Raw genomic sequence first — 13354 nt, 5'->3', positions numbered from 1 at the left:
AGGATGGAGACATATTATTCTGGTTGTAATAGAACTGTATATGTATTTAATAGATTCACAGATGAGTGGCAAATTGGAGTATTGCAAAGAACTCAGATTCTCACTTTAATAAAATGCAATTGAATATTTATCTATGGGACCTATTCATTGTGTTAATTTTCGGAGTCCGTGCAGCCCCCGTTAATTAACACTCTGTCTCGTCGCGAGCGCCTGAGCAATTCAACATTGCTCCAGCGTGGAAACAGCTGATTCAAAGATCAACTGTCCCTGTGAATACCTTCACCGCTACTGCTAGTAGTAGCAGTAAAAGTTACCACTGCAGAGTCTGGCAGTCGCAGAGGGATCCGAATGAATCTCTCTTTGAAATCCAGGACTGCTTCTCATTGGGAAGGAGCAGGGTATGGGAACAAACACCATCTGAAAATGGCGAATGCTCCCACAGTCAAGCTCCGTAAATGTACTATTTTCGAAGATTGATGAATTTAGGTCCTAATACTAGTATATGGGGACAGCGGGCCAGATCGGGGCTGAAAGGTATATCAGTGATCTCTCCTGCTTTACCTTTACTGTATAATGAATGGCTCCAATACTTAATTTATATAAAAGTAGGTAAAAATGTTAATTTTCATCTGCTTTTGTATAAATTGTTAATGAACAGACCTCTAAATGTGGTGATCTTTTCCATAATATGTATATTTAAATGTAATGAAAGCCTAGACTAATAAACAATCTCCAGACTAGCTTATAGATAAAACAGTTTTCATCCTCAAAAGTAAATGTTACATCATTAATGTGTTAACTATCAAAAAAACTGTAAAATGTATAATATAAAACAGCAAAGAACATAAACTGTATCCCTTACCTGACTATTTGGCATAATGAGAAAGAAGATTTCAGACTGGTGTTCTTCATCATTGCATTCAACTGAAAAGAAACATTTTTCATTTGAAGAATAGTTTACTTCATATGTTTCTATGACACTCAACATTTATTTATTTACTGTACAGTAACTATCACCAATGGATCAATAATATAATCCGGAAGTTACTGGAACTCAGTTATCCAAGATTTTCTAAACACCCATATAATACAGCAGTATATATGCTAAAAGCACACAAAATAAAGAAACCCACTACAATATTGGATCACAATTTAATATTGATTCATAACTGATACTAGATTGCATACCAGAGTAGCCATAATAAGCTTTGTGCTATTGGTTCTGGTCGAGTTTGGGTCAAGAAACTCATCACTGTATTTCAGGTTGGTCAAAGTGAAGTTCACAGTAACAAAGGAGTTTGGCAGATACGCAGTTATAGGTGATACTGTTGAGGGCCTGGAGGCTGCAATGGATTAAGAAGAATACATATATAAATTATTCCAAGCATCATATCCACATTTTATTATTTCAGAGTAATAATAAATGTTTACTTACTTGTTGATGGTTGTGGCTCGTTGTAACCTGAAAAAAGCCAAGATCTGATTGGTCTTTGCTACTACAACATGTTACCCGACTTTTACATCATTTTGTTACATGTATATTTCTTTATGTCCTTTGCATGTATGAAAAATCATATTACCATCAATATAGAGACTGGAACTATCCAGATGATATTTATCCAGATTTTTGATGCCATTTGTGATGACGCTGAACTCTTTATAAACAACCTGCCGGTTGAACTTCTGCCCAACTGTGTTGTTTACGTATGAGCACACCAAGTCAATGCTGAAAGAGTCGGACACATTTCCATGCCTACAAATATAGTCATATGCATGCATATGTGAATAAGGTGAAACAATGAGATGTTCCAACATCACAAGGTTATAATAATATTACTTGCATAAATGCTTAGGGGTATATTTAAAGTGCAGGTTTTTAGAAGTGGAGTTGTTGCCCCTAGCAACCAATCAGATTCTACTTATCATTTATCTGGCAACATCTCCACTTCTATAAACCCATACTTTAATAAATATACCCCTTAGTGTTAAAACATGTTTGTATGTTTATTTGTTTCAAATTAAAAACAATTCATCCATTGATGCAGTTTGTCCCAACTAAAAAAATCCATAAGATTGGAAATTATCATGTTAAAAAACAATATACTTGTGTAGGGTAGCAACGAATGGCAGATTATATTTGAATTAATAGATTGATAATTGTTTGATCTTTCACAAACTTTCACAAGCTTTCCATGAGATTCCTTCATTATACCATCATCTTATCCCCACTGCCTATAATGGCACCAAATCTTTGGGCTGTGCCGCCCTGCTACTTATTTGGGTTTTATGACTGCTGATGCAGCAATGTTTGGAAACCATGTCCATGTCCTGCAATGTTTTATACTGTAAGTCACTTTATCTTCTTTTGTTCATATTGTTCTTTTATGTACTTTGTAAGGCACTTCAGACCCCTTGTGGCGCCATAAATACAGTATAATAATAGTTCAAACTGTGTTCATTTAACACCAGATAAGCATTGTGCCATACACTTTATTATCATATAATTAATGTGTTATGTGTTACAACTTGATAATTTTACATTTACAACTTAACATGTTATAAACAGGCTATTATATCCCCCTCACAATATTTCATACTTAGTAAGCAATTGTCAGAGGACTAAAATTATATTCTTAGCATTAAAATAAATGTGAATTTAGTCTAAGACAATACCTGAATGAGAGATCTCTGCAACCTTTAAATGCAGCACTTATGCTGGTGTTTTGAAATACTAGGTCAATCTGTTGAGGCAATAGCAAATAAATCTCATAAATATAACTATGCAATAATTGTATAGATTGATGCAAAATAAATAAATAACACATGAACCAAATAATATTCATATCAGTCGTATCTTACCCGAGATATTAGGATAGCTGACATGATGCGGTAGAGTTCTGTGGATTGATCTTCAAATTGGGGGTTATAAACCACATTCAATAAAGTCAAGTTGACAGTGAAGTCCACCAGCACTGCAGTCTCTGTTGTCAGCACAGTAGCTAAAGGAACAATTGAAAAGGGGTTTATTAGGACTAATATTTCATACATATACTGTATAATATACCCTGTATTTACTTTATCATGGAATGTATGTGCTGCCTACTTAATTAAAGCTATTCATTTGTCAATCAGTACTGACAAACATTTTCAGGATCTTTGTTTTCCTGTCCATTTTAACACTGATGCAGTGTTATTTCTGAGTAATTTAGTTACTGCATCATTGAAAGATGCACTATGGTAGCTCTTATTTTAAATGCTGGTAAATGTCGCAAATATATTATTATACACCGTTTCCAATGTTTAAAGGGGTTAATACATTGGCGTATCTATGGGTGCAGGACATGCGGTGCACACGGCCCCTGAGTCCACCACACACCCTACACCCATATAATTCTACTTAACTCTCCGGAGTCTCATGTCAGCTGGTGCTGCAGACAGATATCATTGGGAAAATGGTGCTGGCCATTTTCCTGATGATTTGCGCATATGCAGTAGAGGTTTCTCCAGGAATATAGCACAGACATCATGTTCCCAGAGACCTGCACATGTACAGTACACTCTAGCACAAAGCCAGAGTCTGCTGCACTACCAGAGAGAAGAGGGCCTACACGGAGGCTGTATACAGGCCCCCTCCTATCTTAAACTGCCCCTGGGTTAATACATACTTGCCAACTTTCCCTTATTGTCAAGGAGACTCCCTGAAATAGTAGCAATCTCCCTGTCTCCCTGAAGACTCCAGCAATCTCCCTGATTGCACCTTACCCCGATTATGAAGCTGTTATATTAAAAAAAACCAGAGATATATACATTGAAATTGGATCATTTTTACGATTTCCCTGCATTGGTTACAAGGCACAATGATCCCTATGGCTACATGCATTTTCTGAAATGTATCAGTGTGTCTTCATGAACAAATAGTTCTTACTCACTGCTTTGGGGCTCATATACATATGGATGTAAATCAATTTTATGGCATGCCTCAGATGTAGCAGTACACGTCCTCTTTACCGCCACGCTCATAGATGTTGTTTTCACAATCTCCCTGAAATGCTTTTTCAAAAGTAGGCAAGCAGGTATGCAGTCGGGAAGCCGGCGGACATAATCCCGACAGCCAGCTTCCCGACTGCTGATCCCGGCGAGGGTTAAATGACAGGCGTCTAAATCTAGACGCCTGTCATTTTACCGACGCCGGGAGACCGGCGCCCGACATCCCGATCGAAGTGATGCCAGGCGCCGCTGCAGACAACCACGGGGGGGAGGGTTAGGTTTAGGGCTCCCGGGGGGGACTTAGGGTTAGGCACCCCCCTGGGGGACTTAGGTTTAGGTGGCAGGGAAGGGGGGGTTAGGTTTAGGCACTTAGATGGGGGATTAGGGTTAGGCACTGGGGGGAAGGTTAGGCACCCCTAAGGAGAGTTAGGGTTAGGGGGGGAGGTTAGGTTAGTTAATACTTACCTTGGGACGGCGGTAATTCATACCGATCCGGCAAGCATGGGTTAATATGACTTTATTGCTGATATGAGTATGTTTATTTAAAGACACCTGTGAAGTTTTGTAGTCTATAATGAGGTTCAAAAATATTTTGCTTTCCTACAAATGCTAGTTACGCCATTAGAAAGGAAAGTGAAAACTGCCATACCAACAACAGAGGCCAGCACAGTGAAACTGGTGCCTAGTATTTTAGTGACTGGAACGTTGCTAGGTTGTTTCCAGCTCTGTATCAGTAGCACTGATTGTTAATTTTGGGGGGGCTCATTTAGAGTAGGGTGTACAATATGCTACTTTTTCAGTACAATGTATGCATTCACGCCGATGCAAGATGTTAGGGGTAAATTTACTAAAATGAGTTTTTTTAGAGTTTTAAAAGTGATGTTGCCCATAGCAACCAATCAGATTCTAGCTATTATCTTCTAGAAGGTGCTATTTATTTGTTAAGTAGAATCTGATTGGTTGCTATGGGCAACATCACTTTTAAAACTCTCTTCTAAAACTCTCACTTTAGTAAATTTACCCCTTATTGTCAATCACCATCTAGATCTCATAAGTCAAAATGTAAAAAAAAGTTTTTATTTTTAGCACACAACACAATTTACATTCCTGACTTTGTATGACACAGTGTTTTTACTTGCTCAAAGCAAGGGTGGTGTTGTGTGCCTTACAGCAATTCTTATGTCTTGTACATTCTGAGCTGCCGCTCCTACCACATAACAAATGTCCTATTGCCTGGTCACAAACAGGACGTAGAAACCCTGGAAACATTGTATAGGTCATCTTTGGTCTTGAGATCAATTGTAAATCACCTGAATCAGTCCCTTTGTTTATTTTAAATACTGATATTTTTTTATAATTTTGTTATAAAATGTCCATCCTGAAATATAATACTTTGGTCTATATTATCCATGCTACAATTTGCAGTGCTTGGAGTTGCCAGAAATGTGGTTATGTTTAGTTGGGACTAGATTGCTTCAACAGTGACTGGTTTAACAGCTTCTTCAGTTACTGTTAAGATATGTAAACTTGCAATTTCATAAATGCTGTTGTGCAAGTGTCAAAACAAGTCTACATTAGTTACAGAAAATAAATAAAATAAAATAATTTGCCTGGCTTTTATTTTGGCAAAGAATAATGAGTCACTGGAGTATATTTCGTAATCGTTGGTTTACAACATGACCATTTTTATGATGTTTTTTTCTTCCATTTTTACAGGATGTAAAATGAAAAAAAATGTTAAAGGCAATACATGACATTTATTACTTTGTAAAAAATGTTGCTTTATATCCAGTGGCAAAACCGCCAAAACAGAGGTTTAGTAATCATACCCCAAAGCCTTTCCCCTATGAATGCACTGCATTTAATTGGGATATATCAAAAAGTGCTAAGCACCTGCATATATGACTTCTATTCAACACAGATATTGGTGGAAACACATGTGCAGTTCTAAAAATTAAAGTGCAACAGATTGTTTCATATTTTACACAGTAAGTGTGATCTACTGAGGGGATTTTGGACCCCTGTAATCTCATGTCTACTTGCCAACAACTACTGTGGTGAATGCACTTAGCTTCAGTAACTTATTACATATTTCTATATTCAGGCGACCTATTACATTTTCTGTGCCAACAATAATTCAAATAAGGTCCATGAATACTGAGAGAGGGGGGCAGATGCAAAGTACTTGAGTCAGTCCATGGGCCGGGCTGCTGAGGAGAGCAGCCATACTAAACAGCCAGCAGTGCAGGACATGAAGCTGGCCCAAATATTTACAATTGGGCAAGATCTTGCCCTCACATGACAGACCAAATCTCCCAGTACTGGGCTGAAAGATCTCCAGGTGGCCTTGATAATGATAATCTCTATCAGGTGGCCCTGATAACGACTACATTGGTATATAAATGTCAGAAAATACATGTTCTGTTTTAACAATGCATTTCCTGTGTATTATTTGCAGTGCTGTACACTTTGGCTCCTCTTAGACCGTCTCATTCTAACCTTGGCTGCTGTTTAATTGATAAAATAGTATGTCACAAGGGGCCTATAATGGATGCTTTTGTTCCATTTAACCTGAATTGTCAGGATTATTCTTAACATCTTCATAAAGATGTTAAGAATTTAAAAAAAAAACTTGCAGGTAACAATCCAATAGAATATATTTTTTCCATAAAAACACATATTATGCAAACTGTAAACATATTTAATTCTCCACAACTTTAGTTTTAGTTATAGTAATAACTTCTTAGACAAAATAAATAACCTGGTCTTACCAATAGAGGGCATGGTGGTCTGTAATGTGGTTGTATTTACTGGAGACTGGTTTGCTGGGGTTGTAGTAGCTGGTATAATGGGTGGTTCTGTTACTGTCAAAGAGATGTTACAAGTTACAAGAGATCTATGACATCACTGTCAGAACATGGAACTGGTACAATACTTGTATCTGCCAACTGCCTCGAGCCGAAAATGATCACAGTTACAATTACTGTATTATCATTATCAAATTATATTATCTCCCAACTGCCAACAACTCTGCAGAACCTTTGGGTTTAGCTGACGCTGCATCTGGCTGTATAAAAACCGCATGTGCAGCAATGTTTATATAGATAGTAGTTCAGGTTCTGAAATGGTTTGAACAAAAATACTTTTGCAATGTTTTCTTGTTTTGTTTACGCTGATTTTATTCATATACTATGCGGTCCCTTGTGTTGCCATATAAATAAAGGATAACCATAACAAAAGTGCTTCATCCATCTCTAAGATTGTAATCCTATTCCATTTCCAACAAGGTCATCTTTGCCTTTTTTACATATAGAAGCCAATAAGAAAGGAGTGGACGGGACAAAGCCTCAAAGCCAGAACACCTTCTGACCGACATCAAGCAACATATTTATGTGAGTTTCCAAAATCATCATCTGCCGTTGTATGAATACCTAGGACTCTCCTTACTGCACTCACTGCTTGGACATTGCAAGTACCCCCCCTATCTGCGTGCTGCTCCTATTGATTGATCTTTGTTGTTCATAAAATTTCTGACTGGATGGTCTCTGTACATTGTAATTTTACCCCTCATACTACAGAAAATCTCGTTTGTATTGCCTTTTTCCTTTGCGTCACATATGTTCACCTTAATCATTCTTTTAAAAACTAATTCCTGCACCCACTACTCACACACCTCTCTTTATATATCACTTTTGTAGCTGCACTAATACATTAGCAGCACTGTTCTTTTACCTCTATTTCTGAACATTTAACTCCAGTTTTCATCTCACTTATTACCTCGTCCACAGCATGAACACGCTTACTTCATACACCCCGAATATTCAGTGCCCACATAATCCTCTGCTTTATCCATCTCTATCTTCCCCCTCTTGTCTCCTCCACTTGTCGTTCCCCCTTTTTTCTCTCATCACTCTGCCTTCCACCCCTCTGCTCCTTTCCCCGCCATTACTGTCCCTCCACTCTCAGCCACCTCCCGCTCTCCCTGGTCTTGTTACCCCACCACTAAGCCCTATGCCTTCCTGGTTCTGCCTGTCACCTCCAGGGCTGCCAAGATAAATTCTGGGCCCAGGCACAACAACAACCTGTGGGACAACAACATGTTGGGCATGGCTGCTCCCATTTGTGGGTGGGTCTAGCATGTGAGATGCACCCACTGATAGGAGCATGGCATAGCACCCAGCAGCTGGGATTAAAGTAGTCACTACTGTATTAGGATGGCAGGACAGTCCCATAATAGCTGGATTTTTATCTGGATGTACTGTATTTAGATGCTACAATGTAACACACAATAATTAAGGTGCTACAACTTTATTTTGTACATCTCTCATGCAAATAACACATAATCAAAATCTATTTGTTGACATAGAGATAGATGAATAAAGGACTTAATTTTGACATAACATCAGGTTATCTTGTACACACACATTCCGCAGCACATATCCTATACCACTGCTCCATGCTCCTTCCTCACTATCTACCCCATCTGTGTCATGCCTGTCTGTCTGCCCCTCCCCTTTAGAATGTAAGCTCTCACGAGCAGGGCCCTTGTCCCTCATGTGCTTCTCCTCCCTGTACGTATAGTATAATATACTCCTAACTCCCCACAACAGCACCTAACACTTGGTTGCTGAAGCCCTGCTGCTTGTGTTATGCAGCTATGTCTATAAACCATGTCCTTGTCCTGCCTTGTATTGTACAGCTAATAACTGTTTTTCTTGTGTGCTCATTTATGTACTGTGTAAGGCGCTGCGGAACCTTTGTGGCGCCATATAAATAAAGGATAATAATAATAATATAGTATTATGCAAACTGTACACATATTTCTTTCTGTTTTAGTTAATAATTTCTTAGACAAGATAAATAACCTGAACTTACCTGTGGAGGGCATGGTGGTCTGTAATGTGGTTGTATTTACTGGAGACTCGTTTGCTGGGTTGGCAGTAACTGGTTTAATGGGTGGTTCTGTTACTGTCAAAAAGATGTTAAAAGTTACAAGAGATCTATTACATCACTGTCAGAACATGGAACTAGCATATTACCTGTATCTGCCAACTGCCTCGAGCCGAAAATGATCACATTTACAATTACTGTATTATCATTATCAAATTATATTATCTCCCAACTGCCAACAACTCTGCAGAACCTTTGGATTCAGCTGATGCTGCATCTGGCTGTATATAAACCGCATGTGCAGCAATGTTAATATAGCTATTAGTTCAGGTTTTGCAATGGTTTGAACAAAAATACTTTTGCATTGTTTTCTTATTTTGTTTGCACTGATTCTATTCATGTACTATGCAGTACCCTTCTGGTGCCATATAATTAAAGGATAATCATAACAATTATTATTATTCTGCTTCCTTATATATCTAATGCTTTACCAATCTCTTAGAGCAGGGGTGGGGAACCTTTTTTCTGGCGAGGGCCATTTTGATATATATAACATTATTGCAGGGCTTGTGCAGGCCACGCCCCTCCGAATGACATCACACGTGGGCGGGGCTACAATTGCCGGTGATTACAGCAATGCCCAGTGCATCATGAGGATGTTCCGGGGAGCTATAAGGGCAGTGGCGTGACTGGCTGAAGCATCCTAAGGACGTTCCCAGTGACACTGCTGCATAGGATCTGACTGCAGGGTGACAGCCTAGGCACCCTGCTAGCCAGATGAGGCTAGCAGGAAAAAGCTCAGAGGACCAGACCAAATGATTCCGGGGGCCTTATACAGCCCCCAGGCCTGAGATTCCCCATCCCTGTCTTAGAGGGATGGGTATGGAAGACTGGCAGTCAGGGTGCCGGCCGTCAAAAGACCGACAGCGGCAACCCGATGCTATGACTCTCAACAGGGGCTAAGTAAGTATACTAACCCTCCCCCCTTTGCCCCTAACCCTATTTCTTCCTTCCTGCATCCTAACCCTAATCCTCCCAGACACTGCACCCTAACCCTCAATTTTAGAGCCTAAACCTAACCCTCCCTCTTAGTGCCTAAAACTAACCCTCCCCCTTAGTGCTTAACCCTAACCCCCCCTCCAGTTGTGCCTAAACCTAATCCCCCCATCTCACAGTTTAACTATCCTCCCACTCCTGCAGTGTATCCCTAACTCCCCCATGGTAACTAAACATAACCCTCCACCCCCCCCACAGCTAGAAGATAACCCAGACCGCTATATATAAGTTTGGGATGCCGGCTGTTGGAATGCTGTCATTGGCATCTCAACTGACCTCCAGATTCCAGCGCTGGTAATCAGCCTGCAGGTATGGACTCCGGCACTGGGAATTCAACCGCGGGCATCCCGTGTGGCTGTAACCTAACTACATGCCCTCTTAGATTGTAATCTCATTCCAACAGGGTCATCTATACTTTCCATTTAATATGTATTATGCAAATTGTAACATATTTCTTTCTATTTCAGTTAATAATTTCTTAGACAAGATAAATAACCTGGACTTACCTGTGGAGGGCATGGTGGTCTGTAATGTGGTTGTATTTACTAGTGACTTGTTTGCTGGGATGGCAGTAGCTGGTATAATGGGTGGTTCTGTTACTGTAACAGAGATGTACTGTACTGCAATGGTTTGTACTGTAAGACATTAGAATTCCCTGCGGCTAGAAGCTAACAAGGCCCGCTATACTTATGTTCGGAATGGCGGCTGTCAGGATTCTGGCATCGTCATCTCAACTGATGTCGGGATTCTGGTGCCGTTGTTCTGCCTGCGGGTTGGGTTTAGGCCCCGGTATTTTGACCACCGGCATCCCGTGCGGCGGTAAACTAACTACATCCCCTCTTAGGTTGTAACCTCATTCCAACAGTGTCATTTTTACCTTATGTTACGTACGGTATCATGTAGACTGTACATGTATTTGTTTATGTTTTAGTTAATAATTACTTAGACAAGATAAATAACATGAACTTACCTATGGAGGGCTGGGTGGTCTGTAATGTGGTTGTATTTACTGGAGACTGGATTGCTGGGGTTGTAGTAGCTGGTATAATGGGTGGTTCGGTTACTGTCATAGAGATGTTAAAAGTTACAAGTGATCTATGAAAGCACTGCCTGTACATGTAACTTGTACAATACTATTATTTTACAACTGCCTCGAGCCGAAAATGATCAAAGTTACAATTACGGTAATATCATTATCAACTTATATTATCTCCCAACTGCCAACAACTCTGCAGAACTCAGAGATCAGCTGATTCTGCATCTGGCTGTAAAGAAACAGCATGTGCAGGAATGGTTATATAGCTACTATAGAAGTTCAGTTTCTGCAATGGTTTGTACTGTAAGACTTTTGCATTTTTTTCTTATTTTGTTTGCACTGATTCTGTTTATATACTATGCATTCCCCTTGTGGTGCCATATAAATAAAGGATAATCATAACAATTATTATTATTCTGCTTCCTTATATATCAAGTGCTTCACCCATCTCTCAAGTTGTAATGTCATGCCAACAAATTCACCTTTACCTTATGTTATATACAGTATTATGCAAACTGTACAAATTTATCTTTCTGATTTCTATAACAATTTCTTAGACAAGATAAATAACCTGAACTTACCTGTGGAGGGCATGGTGGTCTGTAATGTGGTTGTATTTACTGGAGACTGGTTTGCTGGGGTTGTAGTAGCTGGTATACTGGGTGGTTCTGTTACTGTCACAGAGATGTTAAAAGTTATAAGTGATTTTTGACATCACTGTCAGAACATGGAACTGGTACAAAACCTATATCCAGGGGCATATTAAGAGAGGATGGGGCCCGTGTTCACTCACCGTCTGGGGCCCCCTCTGCTCTCTCCGGCAGCTGCGGTGCACTGACATTTTCAGTAGAATCCAGGCACTAGTCTGTGCCCGGAGTCTACTGCGCATGCATAGGACACTGCGAAAATGGTGCAGGAGCAATATTTCCGGCAATTTCCCTACTGCGCATGCGCACAACGCCTTGAAAATGGAAGTGGCAGCAATTTTCCAGGTGTTTTGTGTAGCACCTCGTCAGCTGATGTGTGATTTTGGAGAGTTAAGTATTAGAAATTATGGGTGCAGTGTGAGTGGTTTGTGCCCCCCTGGACCCAGGGAACCATGGGCCTGATTCAGACCCACTCGCGAGCGGCGGTCCGCTCGCAAGTGGGTCGATGTTCTGGACTGAGCATGCGCACGACGGAGGGAGCTCCGTCGTGCACATGCGCCAGACGCGACGAGCGAAGGAAAGTCCTTTACTCGTTGTGTCCGATCAAAGGGGACGTGCTGTCAATGTTGATTGACAGCACGCCCCCTTTGGTAGGCGTGCCGGGGGCGTGCCTCCCTGACGGGGGCGTTCCAACGGGAACGCCTCCCGTCAGAAGCCGCCCCCTTACATCACTAGTGATGTCAGTGGGAGTGATTTTGGCTCTAATAGAGCCAAAATCACTCCGGAGCTTGCGGTTGAAAACCTCAACCGTAGGCTCCGGCTCGCAAATTTGATGGTCGCGATGGTCTCGACCATCGCGGCCATCAAAATGCACGCTCGTATAGCCTGTGGGTGGTGACCCACAGCTATACGAGCGTCCAGAAGGACGCTCCATTTTCATGGAGGCCGGCCCTCATTCAGAGCGTGCGCTCTGCTCAGAGCGTACGGCTCTGAATGAGGGCCTATGTTTGCATGCACACCCTGCAACCATTATAGATAAGCCTCTGCCTGTATCTGCCAACTGCCTCAAGCCGAAAATGATCACAATTACAATTACTTCTATTATCATTATCAACTTATATTATTTCCCAAATGTCAACAACTCTGCAGAACATTTGGGTTAAGCTGACGCTGCATCTGGCTGTATAAAAACCGCATGTGCAGTATATGTGGCATGGCTGGCAGTTCAAATCCCGACAGCGGCATCCCTGCAGCATTGAAAATCCCGATAGTAGAGAGGTAAGTATTGACTAACCTATTCTACCACCTAAACCTATCCCTCCCTTAGGGGTACCTAACCCTAACCTCCCCCCAAGTTTCTAACCCTAATCCCCTCCCTAAGTGCCTAAACCTAACCTCCCCTTCCCTGCCGCTTACACATAAGTCCCCCGGCAGGGTGTCTAAACCTATCCTCCCCACCAGGGGTGCTTAACCCTAACCCCTCCTAGCCTAAACCTAACCTCACAGGGGGGTGCCTACCCTAATTCCTCCCCGGGAACCCTAAACCTAACCCTCATCCCGGTGGCTGTCCGCGCCCGGCGCCCGGCTTACCTTTGATCAGTAAGCCGAGTGTCGGATCCCGGCATAGGGAAAGTGACAGGTGTCGGGATTTTGCTGCCGGTCATTTAACAGTGGGGAAGCAGCCGGTTGGGATTCCATCCATCGGCTTCCCGGCTGCTTCCCATAAAGGTTTATATAG

At 41.2% G+C, this 13354-nt stretch overlaps 1 protein-coding gene across 1 annotated transcript in view; it reads right to left on the bottom strand.

The window, feature by feature from the left end:
• LOC148501177 (mucin-16-like) overlaps positions 1-13354 on the bottom strand; it is a 48384-nt gene that overhangs the window by 32784 nt on the left and 2246 nt on the right. The window contains exons 3-12 of the mRNA XM_088450824.1: positions 11551-11643; positions 10904-10996; positions 8863-8955; positions 6759-6851; positions 2860-2999; positions 2674-2741; positions 1581-1753; positions 1436-1462; positions 1189-1343; positions 863-924 (exon numbers count right to left, since the gene is read on the bottom strand). Coding sequence (XP_088306950.1) covers positions 863-924; positions 1189-1343; positions 1436-1462; positions 1581-1753; positions 2674-2741; positions 2860-2999; positions 6759-6851; positions 8863-8955; positions 10904-10996; positions 11551-11643 — 997 coding nt within the window. The remainder of the gene's footprint in view (positions 1-862; positions 925-1188; positions 1344-1435; positions 1463-1580; positions 1754-2673; positions 2742-2859; positions 3000-6758; positions 6852-8862; positions 8956-10903; positions 10997-11550; positions 11644-13354) is intronic.

This window comes from Taudactylus pleione, unplaced genomic scaffold (genome assembly GCF_031769625.1).
Source record: "Taudactylus pleione unplaced genomic scaffold, aTauple2 ptg000529l, whole genome shotgun sequence".
Taxonomy (NCBI): Eukaryota; Metazoa; Chordata; class Amphibia; order Anura; family Myobatrachidae; genus Taudactylus; species Taudactylus pleione.
The sequence above is the reverse complement of the archived record's forward strand: the minus strand, read 5'-3'. Positions and strand labels throughout refer to the sequence as shown.